The sequence below is a fragment of the Arvicanthis niloticus genome, chromosome 9 (assembly GCF_011762505.2).
Source record: "Arvicanthis niloticus isolate mArvNil1 chromosome 9, mArvNil1.pat.X, whole genome shotgun sequence".
Classification (NCBI taxonomy): Eukaryota; Metazoa; Chordata; class Mammalia; order Rodentia; family Muridae; genus Arvicanthis; species Arvicanthis niloticus.
The window spans coordinates 51,639,225-51,659,532 of record NC_047666.1 but is presented as its reverse complement, the minus strand read 5'-3'; the positions used below and the strand labels follow the sequence as shown (position 1 = coordinate 51,659,532).

Below are 20,308 nucleotides of genomic sequence, written 5' to 3'. Positions count from 1 at the left end.
ACCCCATTACAGATGGTTGTGAGACACCATGTGGTTGCTGGGAATTGAACTTGGGACCTCTGGAAGAGCAGTGCTCTTAACCACTGAGCCATCTCCCAGCCTACACACAAGATTTTTTAATTAATATTTTAAAGGCAAACAAATAGTTGTATGCCTGTGATCACAGCACTTGGGAAGCTGAAGTATGAGTTTGAGGTCAGCCTAGGCAATACAGTGAGATTTCTATCTATCTATCTATCCATCTATCTATCTATCTATCTATCTATCTATCTCCCTCCTTCCCTCCCTCCCTCCCTCCCTCCATCCATACCTACCTACCTACCTACCTACCTACCTACCTACCTACCTGCACATATCTAGTTGCTGTATAGAGACTAGGCTGGAGAGGATAAAGATGAAGTCTACTTCAGTAGCAAAAGCAAGAAGTAATCCAGTGGAAAGATATTTGAGTTAAAACACAGCTGAGGGACCCTGCCAGAGCTGTGGCTGCCAGCAACATGCTGGGGTAATCCAGGGATCTGGGGGCCAGCCAGCCTGAGCCTGCTCACCTTCAGAGTCTATGCAGCACCCCAAAAGGATTCACCTCACAAAAATTACATGAAGATCAATGAGTTTTCAGTTTACTCAGCTCCTGGGGGTGGATCTAAATGTAAGGATGGGACCAAGGACTCAACTTGAAGAAACTATCTCACAACTCTAAATAACATCATTGGAAGCCATATACAAGTTGGTGTCAGGAAACATCTCCCAAACTCAAACCCAAGGTGGAACCCTTCATCCAGTGGGGATTAGACAACTATGAATGTCTCCAGAAATGCCTCCTGGATTTTCCCCCAAGACTCAGTGTTATTGGTTTTGCTGGTTTGGTGCATAGTCGTTGAAGATTTGTGGAAGGAAGAATTTCAGAAGCCAGGAAATGTGAAGAATTTATCTGGAAATAGATATAAATCTCCATGTTCTGCCCATTTTAATCAATTATAGGTAAACATTGGAAACTCCAGATGGCAAATCAACATTTCTTTAGACAAAGGACAGAGTCAGCATTGGCTATAATAAGTTAGCTTTCTTCTTCAGAAAAAACAACACTAAGTTTTTTTTTAATATTTTGGGCGATGACATAGTACAAGCCAACCACTCTGCAATTCTTCCATGAAAATAACAGACAGGCCTTAGAACTCCTCTTTCTTATATCATTATTTATGTACATAATTAAAATCCGGATTCAAACAAATTATAAAATAATAAAATAAAATATTGCTGAGAAGCTACAGGAAGAAATAGTAAGGATGGAGTTTCTCACTATTTTTCCAATGTTTCCAACATTTATTAATGCAAAACAAAAAGCAAATTTCTTAAAAAACAAGTATCCGGAGCTAGGCAAGATGTCTCAGCAGTTAAGAGCATTAGCTGTTTTTGCAGACAACCCAAGTACCTATTCCCATCATGACAGTTCACACCATCGATAACTCCAATTCAGTGGAGTCAATGCCCTCTTCTGGCCTCCTCTTCTGACATCAGGCATGCATTTGATGCACAGACATACATGCAGGGCTAGCCTGGTCTACATAGTGAATTCTAGTACTGCAAGAGCTACATAGTGAGACCCTGTCTCAACAAAATAAAGCAGCCTGGGCCCTTTGCAAGAACAGCAGGTGCCGTTAAACATTGAGACACCTCTTCAGCCCTGTATTTGCAGGGGGCTCACATACATGGTTTAAAATTGCAGTTCTACTTCTGTGATATTACCATTTCATATGTTCAATGACAATTTGTACTTCTTTGGTCTGTGTTTCTATTCATTCTTCATATTTCTATTGTGTTGTTTGTTTTCTGAACATATATAGATTGGGGAAGAGGGAGCGAGAGGAAAGGGAGGTTGGGGAGAGCTAGGGTCTCTTGATGCTCTCCAAGTTGGCCTCACTTCCTGGTTTGACTGTCTTTAGCCTCCCAAATATTGGGACTAAGGCATGTGTCACTGTACCTGGCTTCTTTGGGTTTTGATTTTGCTCATAATATCACAAAGCTGGCATAAATAATATACATGTGTGAGTGTACATGTGTGCATGTGTATGCATGTGTGTGGGTGTCTGTGGAAGCCCAAGAAGAGGTTGGAGCTGGGATCACAAGTGGTCATGCGTTGCCTTCAGTTGGTGCTGAGAACCTGACTCCAGTTCTCTGGAAGAGCAGCAATCGCTGACCCACCTCTCTGGCCCAGTGAAGAACAGTTGAATGTATCAAGCTTTTAAGATACGATTTATTATTTTATAAATGTTTTGCTTGTATATATACACATGTGCACCCATGTGGATGCCTGGTGTCCAAAGAGGACAGAAGAGGGCATCAGATCCAGTGGAACTGGAGTTACAGACAGTTGTGAACCACTAGGTGGGTTCTGGAACCAAACCGAGGTCCTCTGCAAAACAACCCTACTCTATCTGTGAGCTGTCTCCTAGCCTCTGTGAAGCCTTCTCTCTCCCTCTCCTTCTCCCACCTCTCTTCTTATTCTTACTTTTCTTTCATTTCTTCTCTCTCTCTCTCTCTCTCTCTCTCTCTCTCTCTCTCTCTCTCTCTCTCTTTCTTTCTTGTAGAGCTACAGGGTCTCTCTACACAACCCTGGGACTCACTCTGTAGATCAGGTTAGGCCTGAACTCTCAGAGATCTGCCTGCCACTGCCTTCTGGGCATTGGGATTAACAGCCCCTTTCAAGTTTATATTACACATCTGCCCCTTCAGCCGAGTTCCAGCCACGGTGCTTCTCTATCCTAAAGTGTCTTGAGAGATCTTCCCATGGTGCACTTGGTGCTTTCCCTCCCCTATGTGAGTTCCAAAGGCAGGGATCAGAGCTGAGACCTGTGTCCCTATGTCTCAGCATGCCTGATGGTGTGTAAACATTCAAGGGGTAGTTATTGAGAGATTAATGTCAATGAGACCCAAAGGGTCTTCACCTAAAGCACTCGCACGAATCCCCTCGGGCTGGTGGTCTATTGCAGGAAGTCTGGTTTCCTGCTTTTTTCTCTTTAACCCTCTGTGCATCCTGTGATAGACTTAGTGTGCCAGTTCCTTGAGTCAGCCTCTGGCCCATGTATCAAGAGACACCAAGTACACATGGAATGTTTAATGAATGTTTGGGGCGTGAATGTGGAAGGGAGGGGCCTGACCCTTTGCCTAGAACTTCCTTGTAGAACTGCCTCACTTGGACTTTCTCCTGGCTCTGCTGTCTGTCTGAGGGTTGAGCTATTCATGTTCCAATTTCAAATCTATTGCACCACATCTCTTCTCTTCCTTTTTTTTTTTTTTTTTTTTTTTTTTTTTTTTTTTGAGACAGGGTCTCATGTAATCCAGGCTAGCCCAGAACTCACTTTCTGTGATGAGATGATCTTGAACTCCTGATTCTCCTGCCTTTACTACCTCCCGAGTGAGGGAATAACAGGCCTACATGGCTTCCTTCATGCTCTAATGGTATCATCTCCCCCACTCTCCCCAGGACAGTCAATTGTCTTCTCACCTGTTGGGGTACAGCTCTTCTCCCCTCTCTGGGTCCACAGACCATTCAGTTCTCCAGACTTGTGTTGTCCTACCACATTGGATTTGTTGTTGTTTGTTTGTGGGCTTTCTTAATTTTTATCTTTTATACTAATTCATTTAATATGTGTTACATATACACCCGGGGCTTATGGGAAGGTCAGAAGGTGACTCTCGAAAGTAAGTTCTTTCCGTAATGTAGGTCCCAATGGTTGAGTTCATTGAATTTGTAAGTACCTACAGAGCTATTTTGGTGGCCCTCATACTGTTTAGAAAGTCAAGGTCTGTGGTGGTTTGAATATGCTTGGCCCAGGGAGTGGCATTATTAGGGGGTGTGGCCTTATTGGAAGAAATGTGTCACTGTGGGTATGGGCTTTAAGACCCTCATCCTAGCTGCCCGGAAGCCAGTCTTCTCCTAGCTGTAGAACTCTCAACTCCTCCTGCATCATGCCTGCCTGGACACGGCCATGTTTTCGCTTTGTTGATAATGGACTGACCCTCTGAACATGTAAGGCAGTCCCAATTAAATGTTGTCCTTATACAAGTTGCCTTGGTCATGGTGTCTGTTCACAGCAGTAAGACCTGAACTAAGACAAGGTCTTACTCTATAATCCATGCTGGCCTGCAACTCCTTATGTAGTCCAGGAGGGACCTTAAACTCAAAGCAGTCAGCTTGCCTCTGCCTCCCGAGTGCTGGGATCCCAGGCCTAAGACACCACGCCAACTACATTGTTTGGGTTTTTTGTTTTCTTCTCGGAACATGATTATTAGAAAACAAAGAAAGAAACAACAATGAAACAAAAAATAAATAAACAAAAAAATTTTTTTTGAGGTAAGATCTCTCACTGTGTGGCCCAGGCTGGCCTTACACTTTGTGCATCAGCCTTTGGAGGCTCAGGTGACAGAGAGGTGTACATCATCATGCCTGGTTTGCTCCTGTTCTCCAGTCCAGCTCCTCCAGGTGTGGGCTAAGGCTGTCTTGCTTTCTGATGGATTATCAGCCCCTAGACTGACACACTGTAAGTGCTCAGTGAATGAATGTTGCCTCTTCCAGGGATTGGCTTGGCTCTAAATAATGCTTATGCTGAGAGCCAGTGAGTCCCCACCGGACAGGACAGAGAAAGGCTGTGCATCTCTGTCTTCATGTTGCCGCTTTAAGGTTTGAATCAGCTTCCCAACTAGCTGTGCCTATAAATGTGTTAGGCATTTATAAAGTACTCATCTAAGCCAGGTTTGGTGGCACACACCTTTAGTCCCAGCATTCTGGTGTATAGTGTTTTGCACCATATGTATGCAGTGTCCACAAAGTCCCCTGGAACTAGAGTTACAAACAATTGTGAGTTGTCATATAAGTGTTGGTATTAGAAGCTGGGTCCTCTGTGGAGGTGGCCAGTGCTCTTGACCACTGAGACAGCTCTCCAACCCCTGGAATAATGTAAATGTTTTTCTAGAGGTTTTGATATAGACATATTTTTAGCGTGCGCGCGTGCGTGCATGTGTGTGTGTGTGTGTGTGTGTGTGTGTGTGTGTGTGTGTTCGTGTAAGGACAACCTATGGTAGTCAGTTCTCTTTTACCACTGTGTGGGTCCTGGGAATCAAATCAAGATTGTCAGGTTTGGCAGCAAGTACCCTTTCTCAATGGGTCATCTTGCTGGCCTAACTTTTATTTTTCTTAGTTATAGTGTCTGTAATGAACAATTACAGATTTCATACACTTTTATTTTGAGACTTCATAGCTCAGACTTGTCTTGACTTGGAGATTATCTTCCTGCCTCTGTCTCTTGAGTCCTATATTTTACTATATCCAAGTTTTGTGCTTTTTTTTTCCACCCTCTTTCTTGAGCCAGGTTGTCAAGGCTCAGGCTGGTCTACAAACTTCCTATAGCCAAGGCTAGCTTCATTCACTGCAGTCATGCTGTCTTGACTTCCCAAGTGCTGGGATTGTAGGTTCCAGGCATGAGCTACCTCTCTTAGCAAGATATTTTTATTTTGATATTACACATTTCACCTTGTCCTAATCTCTGATTTTATTTATTGCATACAGCATATTGTCAATAACAATCACTTTTATCCATTGAGCACCTAGGTTGCAGGTGTGTTTATCGTGTGTGCTTTTGGTTGTGAGACAGGGCCAAGTCTATAGCATGAGATAGTTTTCAACTCATGGCTCTCCTCATGCCGCAGTCTACCGAATGTCGAGATGACAGCCCTGACTTCAACATGAACATGACTCCTTATACAGAGGAGAGAACACCAGGCTCACAGACGGCACTCATGTGAGCAGAGAGAGCCTGTGTGTGGGCGGAACTCAGACCAATAGCCACATCTGTTGCTATCTGTGCCCTCTTGCCTAGTACCATGGGCAGTACCTCTTCTGAAGCTTTCGAAACATGCCTTCTTCCCCATTTCAGGGCTTTCTGGAAGTCTGTCTGACTTGAAATCCCTAGGGGGGAGTTTCGAACTCACTCCCCAGGCTCTTTTCCCCAGCTGGGGCTGAGGGCCAGGGGAGTGGCTTCCCAGGAACTGGAAATATAATGGACGGAGGCCTGGGCTGTGCCTGGCCACGCGGTATTGCCGGGAGGCTGGGAAGTGAGGGGGAGGTGAGGGGCTGGGGTATTTGGCTACTAAAGGGAAGTGTGTGGGGGATTGCTGTGTTGGAGGGACAGGGTGGGAATAAGTGTGCTTGGGTAGTATTGGGTTGGGGTGAGGGGTCTCTGTAGGGCTGACCCGAGGAGAACCTACCTTATCAGAAGCCAAGAGTGCTTTGACATGGCTGAGGTTGCAGTCCTGCCCCATGCCCGCTCCTGGGTTCAGCCCTGCTCCTTGTGCTAAGGGCTGAAAACAGAGACAGCAAGGACACAGGAACTTCAGAGACACAGACAGGGGACGGGCAGAATGGAGGGTCCTTCTGCAAGTCATCAGGAAAGGCTTTCCTGAGGTGGCAGCAGGGAACCTGGGACTTCTAGGTGGTCTGTGTGGAGCTCTGAGTGTGATACAAGCTGCATCACAGGTAAAGAGACTGGCTGCGCAGGAGCTTGCAGCCCAGGCAGACAAGAACCAGAGAACAGCACTACAGGGGAAAACCAGGCAGCGAGCTGAGCACTGCCCCATCAGAGCTGTGATGCTCTGTATTACAAATCAGAGTAGTTACCTAAATTAGTTTAGGCTCAATAGAAGTGCAGAGTCAGCTCCTTTGTCACGTTAGGCATGGGCCCAAGGGCTCAGTGTGGGTAGCAGCTATGGTATTGGAGAGCACAAACCTAGATGGTCTTCAGTACAAAGGTTCTCTTGGCCAGCGCTAAACCTCAGGAGAGCTCTATTGCTCAAGGGCTCATGGAGCAAAGCAGGCTCCACCGTCTGGCTGCCTGTGGAGTTTCTGGACTGTAGGTGACTTTGGAGAGCTCTATTGCTCAAGGGCTCATGGAGCAAAGCAGGCTCCACCGTCTGGCTGCCTGTGGAGTTTCTGGACTGTAGGTGACTTTCAGGTCCCTCACAGCACGAGGAGGTGTGACTCACCTCCTGCCAGCGTGAAGTGGACTCTGTCCCCTGAGACAGGGACAAGTCAGTGAGGGCCTCTTCAGTCCTGAGTTCAGCTTCTCTGCTCAGTGTGACCAGAGCTTGGGTTGGAGAAACAATGGAGTGAGTGGGGCTGTGGTTGGAGAGCAGCTGTGGAGTAGATGGGGGTGGTAGACGCTGGCTCAGTCGTGGTTGCTATGGATTGGGGGAAATGGGTGGTCAGATGAGAGACTGGGGCAGAGGGTTGCTGTGTGGGGGTTGGGACGCATTAGGTCAAAGGAAAAGAGAAAGGACCCCTCCCTTCCTGCTAACCAAATAAGCTTCTGCCTTGGTTCCAGGTCCAACGCAATCCAACTGACAAGGATGGACTACGCTATGAAGTCTCTCAGCCTTCTGTACCCCAGGTCGCTGTCCAGGTGAGGAGAGTCAAGAATAGAAAGGAAGGGGGAGCCTGGGAGCCATCAGTTAGAACTTCTCAAACTTTTAAGGGGTATAAAAGCCATTTTGGGGCTGGCTGTAGTGGTGTATGCTTTTATCCCAGCATTCAGGAGGCAGAGGCAAAAAGATCTTTGTGAGTTCAAGGCCAGCTTGATCTACAGCTCCAGGTTAGCCAGGGCTACATAGGATACCCTGTCTCAAAAAAAAAAAAGAGTCATGTGGGTGTGTAGTTGAAACATGGATATGGCCAGGCATGGTGGCACATACTTTGAAACTTGGCACTTGGGAAGCAGACACAAGTAGATCTTGGTGAATCTGAGGACAGTCTGGTATGCACAGATAGTTCTAGGTCAACCAGAGCTACATGGTGAGATACTATCTCAAAAACAGACAAGCAATCAAAGAATCCATTAAAACAAAACAAGCAAAAAAAAAAAATCTCACCATAAGCGCCGACAGATCTGGTTCAGCCCTGAGCTGCCTAGGGCAGTGCCCGAGCCTGCAGTCTGGACGAGTGACCAGGTTTCACTCTTCTCTGTCACCATCACGGCTCCTGTCACATCTGGAGTAGAGAGGACCAGCCTCTGCACTGGGTGTCTTCATTCCTGATCTCCCAGGAGCCTCGTGCCTACTCTGGGAAGTGGGGACTGATATGTCAAGTCAATAGATGGGGAAACTGAGTCACTGGTGGAGCAGTCTATTACCTGTCACCTAGCAAGTCTGTAGCAGGGACAAACTTTGAACTTGAACCCGAAAAATCCCAGACTCACATTCTCTCTGCTCCTTTCTTTCTACCCTGTGTATCTGAGAGTCCAAAAATACGCTGCAGGTTTCCCAACCCCTCCCCCCATCTCACCCCACTTTACATCGAGGTGAACAAGGCCACAGAGCAGAGTAGTCCACAGAGGAATGTGGCTGGTCTAAGAACCAGCCACACTTGACACAGTTTGGGGACTTGTTAGACATACAGTCCCTTGGGCTCCACTCACAGCCACTAAAGTGAGTCTGATATAAGCAAGATTCCAGCTAATTTTCCTGTCCATCCAAAATGGAGACACACCCTCAGATGGGCTTTGGGAAAGCCACCTGGAGAGGCCGTGATTGGTGGGAAGGAAGGGTCAGATGTGCACTCAGCAGGCAGGAGTGGGCAGCAGGCAGGTCATCTGATGTTCAAACTGATGCCCCCAGGCATGTAGCAGTGAGCACTGCAGTGGTGACCCAACAGCTGGTGTCTAAGCCCAGCCAGGAGACCCCCAGGGCAAGGCCCTGCCGTGTTAGCACAGCAGATCGGAAGGTTCGAAAAGGCATCATGGCTCACAGCCTGGAGGATCTACTGGACAAGGTAAGAGGTCTGCCTGTGCTCTGCATCGGCTCTCTCCAGGCCTTGGCTGAGAGTTGATGCTGCCAGCTGCTTCAGTCTTCCAGGTCTGAGATGGAAGTGTGTGCACGCATGCACGTGTGTTTTCTTAAGAAGGGTCCTTTTCTGGTGTCAGCACTGAAGGGTTGGTAATCTGCCTGGAAAGGTGTGTGTGTGTGACAGAGAGGTGACGTGGTCAAGTGACAGAGGAAGGACAGTGCATTGCTGTCTTACATGCTAACAGTAGGTAGGTGGTATTTTCTTCATGAAAAGGCTCACAGTTCTTTTTCCAAGTGCCTCTTATACTTGGAAAAATGAGCCAGGTGTGGTGTCTCGTGTCTGAGAGCCCAGGACTTGGGACACACACACACACAAACACACACACACACACCCAACATCTCTTTCACTCACACACAGTAAAACTACACAAAACATAAAAACAAACTTCCGGAAGTATCAAGAGTTGAAAAAACAGGATTTTAGTGCTTTCGGTCTGCATCTCCTACCTGTCCCCACAACTTTCCCTGCATCTGTCTCCCAAGCTGGAACTTCCAGGAAAGCCTTTGTTTGGAAAATTAGTACTCCCCCATGAGTGGAAACCCAGGGCTACCAGCTCCTGTACTAGAAGAAGCCGGCTGTACCGAGAGCAGGACCATGTTCCCATCACTCTTCTCCCTGCCCCTCCTACAGCCCCTTCTAATTTTGCTTCTGTTGTGTCACCTCAGGCCTCCCTGACCCATTAGTATCAGCTGTATGGGGCTGGAACCCTTGCATCTGAGGATCCAGTTGCCCTACACAAGCCAAACATTTAAAGTAGGTTTTCAGATGTCAGAGTCAATTTAGCACGCAGAGAACATGACATAGCTGACGTAACCTTCAGGCGAGGATTCCATCCCATTCATGCAAGTTAACTCTGCTCTTCCTAGGAGCAGATTTGTCAGCTCCTATGAGACCTGTGGATGAATCAAAAGGACTGGCTCACTCTTTGCCTTGCGCCTCAGGGACCTCTTCCATCATTAGGGTTTTCTTATAACTTTATAACCCTACTCCTTACCCCCAGAGGCTGGGTCATGGCTAAGGCTGGGGATTTTCCTTTTCAGTGGGTACTTTAAGAAAGCCTTAGAGTTGTAGAATTTGAGACCTCCCTGTCAGGGTTCCATTGCCAGGGGACACAGGGGACCATAGTAGGACTGTATCTCTGTAACACAGACAGGTCAGAAGGGACTCTTACTGCCAGGGCTTGAAGGATGTCAGCCCTCTGGACTCTGATTCATGTTTGACAGCACAAAGGTGTAGACAGAGTAGAGGGGAGAGCATCGGAGATGTGGTTGCCAAGTAACCGTGTCATTCCAAAGGTATCACAAAAAGTATCGCCTGGAAGGTTAAGTCAGCAATGCTCTCTGCATGTTACTAGAGGGGTTTAATTTCTATTTTTTTTAATGATTATCTACTTGTGTGCATATGGATGTGCACACATGAACACACGCATGTCACAGGACACAGGTAGAAATCGGAGCATGGGAGTTGGTTTTCTTTCCATCCTGTGGGTCCTGGGATTGAATTCCGGTTAGCAAGCTTGGCTGTAGGCACCTTCTCACTGGAACTTAAGTTCTATTTTGTTATTTAAGTTAGTTCCTTGGTTTGCCTTTAGGAAGTTAGACAGGTTTCAGTCTTTAGCTCAGGCTTCCTTGGAACTCAGTATGTAGCCCAGGCTAGCCTGGAATTTCCAGTATTCCTCTCACACCAAGTTTCCAAGTGCTAGGATTATAGGCACAAGCCACCAGTCCCATCTAGAGGATATTTTCATTGTTGTTTGTTTGTTTGTTTGAGATAAGATTCCATGAAGTTGGTCTCAAAGTCACTATGTAGCTGACGTGTGACTTTTCATCCTGCTGTCTTCTACCTCCTGAGTGCTGGGTGACAGGCCTGTGCTACTCACTGCCTAGTTTATGGGATGCTGGGGAAAATCACCCAGGGCTTTGTCTATGCTGAGCAGGCACTCCACACACACACACACACACACACACACACACACACACACACCACAAAGAGAGAGAGACGAGACAGAGAGAGAATGAGCTGTGGAGGATTTTTTAAAAAACTAATATGAAGCAAATCAAACTAGAAAAATCTGTAAGAAGCATACAAAACGTTTGCTAGATCATTAGAAAATAAATAGCAACCGGCTGCTGTGACTTTTGGATACGTCCCTTGTCTATACAAGAGGATTTTCTCCTGCATGTTCATCAGCTCAAATGAGGAAACAATGTAACATCAGCAAAGCCCATCTTGAGACCCCACTGCAGCATTGCCAATTGTCCCCCAAATATAAAATCTGGACAGTTTTATATTTAAAATCGTTAGAGTATGCATGTGTATGGTCAAGTGTGAGTAACTGCATGCCTGTGCCATAGGGTATGAGGTCAGAGGGCAACTTTTGGGAGTCAGTTTTCCCCTTTCAACGTGGGCTCCAAGTATTGAACTCAAATGTTAAAGTTTGCGTTGCAAGCACCCTTCCCTGCTGAGCCATCTAGCTAGCTCTTAAAGATGGCAAGACAGTTATTTTATTTCCTGCCCCTCAGTTTTGAATGGCCTGTTTCCCCAGTTCATACCCCATAGCTTTGGCAGAAACAACATTACAAGTAAGTTGTTGGGGTAGAGAGATGGCTCAGTGGTTTAAAGCAAGGGCTGCTCTTTCGTAGGACACAAGTTCAATTCCCACCCATGACATGGCATAGTTTCAGGGGACCCGGCACGCTCATCTGGCCTCCAAGGTCACCCCATGCATACATGTGGTGACACAGAAAATAAATCTTTAAAAAAAATATTTTTAAGTTGATACCTGAGGATGTAGCTCAGTAGAGAGAATACTTTTCCTAAAGAAAACCTCAGTTCAATTCCTCACCTCACAAATAAACACAGAAAGAAAGAAGATGAGAAGAGAATTATATTTACAAGCGTATATACCATTTTTTAGTTTGTCTTATTTTATTTACTTGGACCACTGGAGTCGGGTAGTACAGCTGGGCTTCTCTGTGTAGTGTTATCTTTCTCAGTCTCTTAACCATTTTTCTATTTTTTAAAAAGACTTTATTTTATACACGGGTGCTCTGTCTACATATATGCCTGTATGCCGTCAGACCCCATTACAGATGGTTGTGTGCCACCATGTGGTTGCTGAGAATCGAACTCAGGACCTCTGGAAGAGCAGACAGTGCTCTTAACCACTGAGCAATCTCTCCAGCCCTTTAACCAATTTTTTTTTTTTTTTTTTTTTTTTTTTTTTTACCGAGACAGGGTTTCTCTGTGTAGCTCTGGCTGTCCTGGAACTCACTCTGTAGACCACAGGCTGGCCTCGAACTCAGAAATCCGCCTGCCTCTGCCTCCCAAGTGCTGGGATTAAAGGCGTGTGCCACCACTGCCCGGCAACCAATTTTTTTAACTTTAATTTTTTCATTTTTTTTTAGTATTAACTGTTTTCTAAAATGTATTTAATATCAAGCAAATATACAGTTCTGCCTCATACTTCAAATTTACTACTTTATTTATACCAAAAGAGATCTAGACATTCCTATTTTAGTGGGATAAAATGATAATAACAGATCATTGGTATTAAATTTCCCACAGACCCAGCCAGAGGGAGAGTTCAAGTCAACACTGAATTGGAAACATTTTCTTTCTTTCTTTCTTCTCCACTCCCACGCCCCCCCCCCCTTTTTTTTTTTCTAGAGACAGAGTCTTGCTATGCAGTAGTGGTTAACATTCATCTTTATGTACAGACCAACTAGCATTGAGCTTGCTGAAATCCCCCTGTCTCTGCCTTTGACTATTAGGATTATGCATGTATACCATCCATCATACTTGGTCAAACTGTATTCTTTTAAATAGTGCAGTTTGGGGCCGGACATGTTAGTACTCAGTAGTTAAGGGCATGCACTGCTCATGTAAGGGACCCGGGTTCAGTTCCCAGCACCCACACTGGGCAGCTTATGGTCACCTGTAACTCTAGCTTCAGGCCATGTGATATGGACGCACAAACCCACCCATATACATCCATATACACATAATTAAAAATAAATTTTTACATACTGGCTGGCGAGGTATGGTGGCATACAGCCTTTAGTCCCAAACATTCGGGAGACAGAGGCAGCTGGATCTCTGTGTGTTCAAGGCCAACCTGGTCCACATAGCAAGTTCCAGGCCAGCCATGGCTACATAGTCTTAAAAACAAAACAAAACGAAATGAACAACAACATCAGAGTTTGACTGGCCTGTAATCCAAGTTACATGAGAGGCTGGGGCAGGAGGAGAGAAACAGACGGCAGTACCTACCTGTGCTACATGGTGAGTTCCAAGCCAACCTAAGCAACTTAGTAAAACCCAGCTCCCTTGATCTTTCTTGGGCAGCTGGGTGCTTTGGCATAAGTTTTTGCCCCTCAGCATGGTGGCTCCATAGGGATGGCAGAAATGTCACTAACCTATTTCCAGGCCCAGGACATCTTGAAGCTTAAAGACAAGCCCTTCTCCCTGGTACTGGAGGAAGACGGCACAACCGTGGAGACAGAAGAATACTTCCAAGCCCTAGCAAGAGATACCGTGTTCATGGTCCTGCAGAAGGGGCAAAAGTGGAAGTCCCCATCAGAACAGGTGACGGCCTCCTGGGGCAGGGGTGAATGTGGAGAGCTTGGGAGGGGTTCCAGAGGCGAGCTTACATGGGCTTGTCTTGCAGCGCAAGAAGAGAGCCCAGCTAGCCCTTTCCCAGAAGCCAACTAAGAAGATCGACGTGGCCCGGGTAACCTTCGACCTGTACAAGCTGAACCCTCAGGACTTCATTGGCTGCCTGAACGTGAAAGCGACCCTTTATGACACATACTCGCTTTCCTACGACCTGCACTGCTACAGGGCCAAGCGTATTGTGAAGTGAGTGGATTAGGACAGACAGGGACTGGGTGGGAGAAACGCTAAGACAAGAGGCCAGATCTGTCTACTCAAAACTCTCTCAGGGGCTGGGTTGACACTGGGGCTAACAAAGAATGACAGCCACGTCTGTGCAGGGATCTAAGTGACTCGATTTGCATTAGGGTGTGTGCGGGGTGGGGGGTAGTTTTAAGGTTTCTTTCTAGTATAGCAAAGTACATTCCCCTCACTCCCCCAACGCCCACCCCACTCCAGGGAAAGTCATTTTTCCATAGTAGCTGACTGAAGAACTTTCTTGTGTGTGCTGAGGGTAGAGCCCAGGGCCTCACAGGTACTAAGCATGTACTCATATCCTGAGCTATTTTCACAGCTAATCATTTTTAAAAGTGAAAATGTACCTATAATCCCAGTACTTTGGAAGTAGAGGATCAGAAGTTCAAGGGAAGCCTGGGCCAGATAAGACTTTGCCTCAAAACCAAACCAAACCAAACCAAACCAAACCAAACCAAACCAAACCAAACCAAACCAAACCAAACCAAACCACCACAAAACAAAACACCAGTGGAGAGATGGCTCAGCCATTAAGAGATAGTTCCCAGCACTCAAGTCAGCCAGCTCACAACCGATCATAGCCACATTTCTGCAGCTCCAGGTGATCTGTTGCCCTCTTCTGGCCTCTATGGGCACTGCACTCAGATGCACACAAAAGGCAAAGTCGGATCTGTGGTCAGCTTAGAGGTATTAAAGTGATTAAAATAAAACTGCTAACGGACAAGTGGTGTAGTGCACACCTTTAATCCCAGCATTCAGGAGGCAGAATCAAGTGAATTTCTGTGAGTTTTAGGCTAGCCTGGTCTATAAATCAAATTCCAGGTCAGCGAGGGCTACACAGTGAGAACTCATCTCAAAAAAAAAAAAAAAAAAAAAAAAAAAAAAAAAAAAAAAAATTGTGAAAATCTGCACATCCAAAAATTTTCTGTTACGGCCACTTTAAGCATATCACCCAGAAGCATGAAGTAACTGAACATTTGTGCAAGCCTGTCTTCCTTTCCAGAACCTTGGCACCAGGCAGCAGAAGCTGTGCACAGTAAATAATAGTCCTGAATGCTCTCCCGAGACCTTGCTAACCTTTATTCTACTTACTGTTCCTCTGTTGATCTAGCCTAGATACCTCATAGATACAGGAACAAACAGTGCTTGTCTTTTCACGGCTGACTTTTCCCACAAGAATTCTGTTTCTAAGGTTCACTCCTTTGTAGAATATGCCAGATTTTCACTCCTTTTAAAGACTGGCTGGCTATATTCAAAGTCCCAGTTCTCCAGTTTGAGAAATAACTTTGAAGGCACTGCATTAAAACTTATGTAAAGTCCGATCTTGGGGCACAGGCCTATAATGCCAGCAACTCAGAACAGTGAGCCAGGAGGATAGCAGGTTAGAGGTTTGCCCAGACTATAGAGTGAATTCTAACATGGGCAACTTAGTAAGATGTTGTCTCAAAATAAGAAAGAAGAAAGCAGAGGCTATATATAGTTCAATGGTAGAGTGAGTCCCCGAGGCACTATGTCCAGTTTCCTAGTACTGAAAAAAGTCACACACATACATGCATGAACACACACATACCTCAGTGCTGGGGATTGAACTCAGGGTTTTATATATGCCAGACAAGCACAATGCCACTAAATTATATTTCTAACCCTAATATATATTTTCAATATTTTTATTTTTTTTCTTTCTCAAGACAGGGTTTCTCTGTGTAGCTCTGTATATCCTGAAACTCACTCTACAGATCAGGTTGGGCTTGAACTCAGAGATCTACCTGCCTCTACCTCCTGAGTGCTAGGATTAAAGGCATGCACCATCACTGCCCAGCAAATATTTTATATTTGATACGTTTATGTGTCTGTAAAAGAGTGTGTGTGTGAATACAGACACATGCCGAGACCACAGGTGTCTGGGGCCCTGGAGCTGGTGCTATAGGTGGCTGTGAGCCTCCAGTCACGGGTGCTGGGAGCCTAACATGAATTCTCTGCAGTAGCAGTCTATGCTTTTAACATCAAACCAACACTCTAGCCCCTAAAATGCACTATGTGAGCTGCTCATGGTTCTAAGTGTATTTCTACTCACCTTGAACCCAACCAAGAACATAAATCCACATAGTGAGTGAAGGTTAATTTAAAAACATTTATTTATTTAATGGCTATATCTGTATGTGTATGAGTACATGACTACCATGGCATAAGATAGGCAATCTCTCTCTCTAAAAAATTATGTTAATTTTATTTATTTATTTATTTGTTTGTTTGTTTGTGTGTGTGTGTGTCTGAGCTCAGTGGCCCAGAACTTCCATATGGCTGAGTGTAGCCTTCAGAGGTCGGCTTTTGGGAGGTGGTCCTCCTCTTCCACCATGAGGGTCCCTGAGGTAGAACTCGGATCTTGTGGTTGGCAGTCACAAGACCTTTACTCATAGAGCCCCCTTGACGGCCCTGAGAAGACAAGTTTAACACTAGACAGGAGTATTTATTCTTCCTGTGTTTTTTCTTCCTTATTGCTCTTCAGACCAGCTAGTAGTGGCCCTCACCCCACCTCGGAAACATCTGTGGAAGAACTTGTGTTCAGACAGCTGCTCTCAGCCACACTTCCTGTCTCCTACACACCAGACCACATGCTGATCTCACACTCATAACCCCATTTTTACATGTCAAGAAGCTGGGCTCAGAACCAGAGCAGTTTAAAGCTTTCCCCCACCCCCTGTGAGTCAGGGTCCCATGTAGCCCAGGCTGGCCTCACTCTTGCTAGGTAGCCAAGGATCATTTTGAACTTCTGACCCACCTGCTTCTACCTCAGTAGTGTTGGAGCCTTCAGTTTACAGCCCTGCATTTCCACACTGGGTCATTGAGGTGTTGGGTTCAAAGTCAGGGCTTAATGCGTGAAAGGCAAGCCCTCCACTAAAGTAGCTACATCACTAGTCCTTAGATAAAATAGTTTTAAAAACAGACACACAAACCAGTGCGACTTAGTGCTCAGCCCTGTCTGGTTCAAGTTCTAGTCTTAGTATATGGTAATATTAGGCACCGGAGCCTCGAGGCTAGCATATTCTGAAAAGTGACCTGGAAAGACTACAACGTCTAGGACATAGTGTCACAAAGGGCAGAACGTGTTGTGTAAGTTAATCTGGCTGGTCCAGAGTGGTTTAAAGCACACAGGGCCCAGGAAATAGCTCTATGGCGGGTTAGCTGCTTTCTCTTGAGTAAAGTCTTGGGTTTCATCTCCAGCACCACACACACACACACACACACACACACACACACACACACACACACTATCACAAGAAAATAAAAAGCCTGGTGTGGTGGCACATGCCTTGGGTTCAAGGCCAGCCTGCTCTATAGAGGGAGAGCCAAGGCTACACTGATAAACCCTGCCTCAAAAAAGAAGAGAAGAGAAAAGAAAAAGAAAAGGCTTTGTTTTGAGAACTCACGTTAAGCACAGGGAAAAGCAGAGTCCTGAAAAGCTTGCACACGAGGAGGGGTGGGGCTGTGTGAGGGAGGAGAGTTGTGAGCCTGGCCCCACTTCCTGTCTGTACTAGAAAGTGCTTCCATCATCCTGCTGCCATAATGCTTAGATTTTCCTGGACAGGAAAGCTAACTTAAGCCCTGTATAGTGAGGAATGTCTGTAAAGCTAGCACTTGGGAGGCCAAGGCAGGAAGATTATTGACTCTAAGGCTAACTAAACTATATTTCCAAATCTTTATCTTAAAAAAAAAAGCCAAATCAAAAAACAAAACAAACCCCAAAAAGTTAGGTTTATGTGATGGCACATAGTTGTTACAGCATTTAAGAGGCTGAGGCAGGAGGATTACTGTGAGTTCAAAGCCAGTCTGGGCTACATAATAAGTTTGTAGCTAGCCTTAGCTACAGTGTGAGACTATATCTCAAAAAAGAAAAAGGAAAAGAAAAAGGAAGGAAGGGAGGAAGGAAGGGAGGAAGGAAGGAAGGAAGGAAGGAAGGAAGGAAGGAAGGAAGGAAGAAAGAAAGCTAACTTGAAGTCACTTTGCTTCAAGCCAGCATAGAAAAATGGAGAAAGTCTTTGGGGAGACAGACTGGGTATTCTTTGCGTCTGATCTGAATGCCTTTGCTGTCTCCCAGGGAAATGCTCCGCTGGGCCCTCTTCAGCATGCAGGCCACAGGCCACATGCTGCTCGGCACCTCCAGTTACATGCAGCAGTTCCTGGATGCCACTGAGGAAGAAGAGCCACCTTCCAAGGCCAAAACCTCCCTCCTCCCTGCCTGTCTGAAGATGCTGCAATGAAGAACCAGGTCCTCAGAGGCCTTCCTCAGCCACGGCTGTGCCTGGGGACCCTGCGCTCTGCCAGCAGCACGCACAAGCCTGGCATCGGGAGAACTCTCCTGCCTGCACCTCTCACAGCACAGCACCAAGGAAATTGCAGGAAAGGCTGGAGCCCTGGGGTGGGCTGCTCACAGGAGGACTTCCTGGCCTGGCCCAGTTCCTTCCTTTCTGTCTCAGGTAGCTTAGAGGACCAACACTTGCCCCTCGCAAGCACAAAGTCTGCCCCTGTGTCCCCATGTGCCATCCCCCGTGCCACTCCCTCTCTGATGCTCCCCCCTGTCCTGGCTGCCCACGCTCATCCTGCAGCAGACATTGCTATGGTGACCTCCATCATACCTTGGCCCCAGTCAAGGCAAGAAAAACGAACGTGCCACAGCGCCAGCTATGTCTATGGTTATGGTACCAGAGCGGTTAGGACTCTGTAGTAGAAGGAAAGGAGGGGAGCCTCGGGGGTCCTCTCACCTGGGATTCTGATTACTCTCCCCTAGCCCCCAGCTGTGCACAATCATGAGGTGTGTTTGAGGATGTTAGAGATAAAGGTTAACTAAGACCAGGATGCCAGTGATGCAGATTTTGGGGGTCCTCACCTGTGCCAGGGAGGGACTTTTAGGGAATGCAGATGATTCTGCATCAACTAGGCTCCTCCTGTAAGTAACCCAATAAGCTAATAGACTCACCAAGCTGGACTTGGATGGATTCGTGACTTTGCCTGTCATTGGTGCCCTTCCTGGGCTGAATGAACATAGTTCATGCTCTCCAGGGAAAGTCACACAACTGCCTCTCTTGTTCTCATTTTCCACTAATGAATGAATGGTATTAGAGTCTGCAGTAAAGAATTTATGCTGATACCTCGTCTTGGCCTGTGGTCTTTGTGTGGAACCAATTGCTAAGATGTATAGGAGACATTTGCAGGAGATAGCATTTATCATTATTGGTGTGTTTGTGTGTGTGTGTGTGTGTGTGTGTGTGTGTGTGTGTGTATGCCCGCATGTGTGTGTGCATGTCTGTGTGTGTGTGTGTGTGCGCGCGCGCGCGTGTGTGCACGTGAGCACTGGTATGCCAGTACCATGGTGCAGGCACGGAAGTCAGAAGACAACTTTGTCCACTGTGTGTTCCAGGGATTGAACTCAGGCTGGTAGACTTGCATAGCTTTTATGTGCTGAGCCTCACCTTCGGCCCTGTTTGTTCTTTTAGATACAGTCTCACATAGCCCAGCCTGCCTTCACAGTTGTTCTGCAGTGAACAACCTTGAACTTCTGACCCTCTTGCTTCCACCTCCTAAATGCTAGCATACAGGTGTGAACCACCACAGCCAACTCGTGTGGCACTGTGGACTGCAGGCAGGGTTGCCAGCATGCCAGGCAAAGGCTCTACCAACTGGGCTACAACCCCAGCCCGACTCTTTTTTTTTTTTTTTTTTTTGGTTTTTCGAGACAGGGTTTCTCTGTGTAGCCCTGGCTGTCCTGGAACTCACTCGGTAGACCAGGTTGGCCTCGAACTCAGAAATCCGCCTGCCTCTGCCTCCCAAGTGCTGGGATTAAAGGCGTGCGCCACCACTGCCCGGCTCGACTCCTTTTTAATACATAAGGTTTGGCATTGTGAGATGCAACCCATGAAATAAATAAATAAATAAATAAATAAATAAATAAAATGTATGTTAGGATAAGAATCTGTAGTTGGTTTTTGAAGCCTGCCACACTTGCTATTTGGGCAGATCATGGAATCCACATATGTGTCTGTTTGCAAATGAAATTTGCTTGTCAGGTGGATCAAACCCTTCTTTGATTCCTGACCGTTGTATTTTGATCCATTTCACACATTCCGTTTGAAAGGTCCCGGTCCACCTACAGGGTGGTTTGTCACTGCCTATGTCGGCTGGCCCACAGCTCCTGTCCATGCTCAGCTGGCATGTCCTCACCGTCACAACCCGTTCCATCTGTCTTCTGTTGCTATAATCAAACACCTGCACCCAGTCTATAGCTCGCTCCGTCATAGAGTGTTTGCCTAGCAACTGTGGGGCCCGAGATCCATCAGCAGCACTGAAGGAAGACAAACAACTCTGAAAGTTGATGATATGCTCATCTCCGTGGGGCTGGGGACGTGGCTCAGTTGTTGAGAACACTTGCTGCTCAGTTCCACTCTCAGTGCCACAGGAAGCTCACAACTGCCCAGAGCACCAGCTGAAGGATTTGATGTCCTTTTTTTTGGT

General features: G+C 46.4%; 1 protein-coding gene and 1 pseudogene across 3 annotated transcripts; both read left to right on the top strand.

The window, feature by feature from the left end:
* The first annotated feature begins 528 nt into the window (after positions 1-528).
* LOC117715727 (MICOS complex subunit Mic26 pseudogene) lies at positions 529-981 on the top strand (annotated as a pseudogene).
* Positions 982-6,024: 5,043 nt separating this feature from the next.
* Positions 6,025-18,945, top strand: Cidec (cell death inducing DFFA like effector c). Of its 3 annotated transcripts, none has more exons than XM_034511865.2 (6): positions 6,025-6,122; positions 7,377-7,454; positions 8,665-8,818; positions 13,322-13,480; positions 13,563-13,753; positions 17,898-18,945. In XM_034511865.2, the coding sequence occupies exons 2-6, from the start codon at positions 7,402-7,404 to the stop codon at positions 18,058-18,060; spliced, it is 720 nt and encodes a 239-aa protein (XP_034367756.1). In that variant the 5' UTR covers positions 6,025-6,122; positions 7,377-7,401; the 3' UTR covers positions 18,061-18,945. The 3 variants fall into 3 exon arrangements, with proteins under 3 accessions (XP_034367756.1, XP_076796376.1, XP_034367755.1); XM_076940261.1 differs by lacking the exon at positions 6,025-6,122 and adding an exon at positions 6,264-6,532; XM_034511864.2 differs by lacking the exon at positions 6,025-6,122 and adding an exon at positions 7,011-7,161.
* Positions 18,946-20,308: the final 1,363 nt, after the last annotated feature.

Bases quoted from the DNA above. Each gene is read 5' to 3' on its own strand.
- Cidec (XM_034511864.2), top strand. The intron at 8,819-13,321 runs GTAAGAGGTCTG...ACCTATTTCCAG, and splicing joins TGGAGGATCTACTGGACAAG to GCCCAGGACATCTTGAAGCT. The intron at 13,481-13,562 runs GTGACGGCCTCC...CTTGTCTTGCAG, and splicing joins GGAAGTCCCCATCAGAACAG to CGCAAGAAGAGAGCCCAGCT.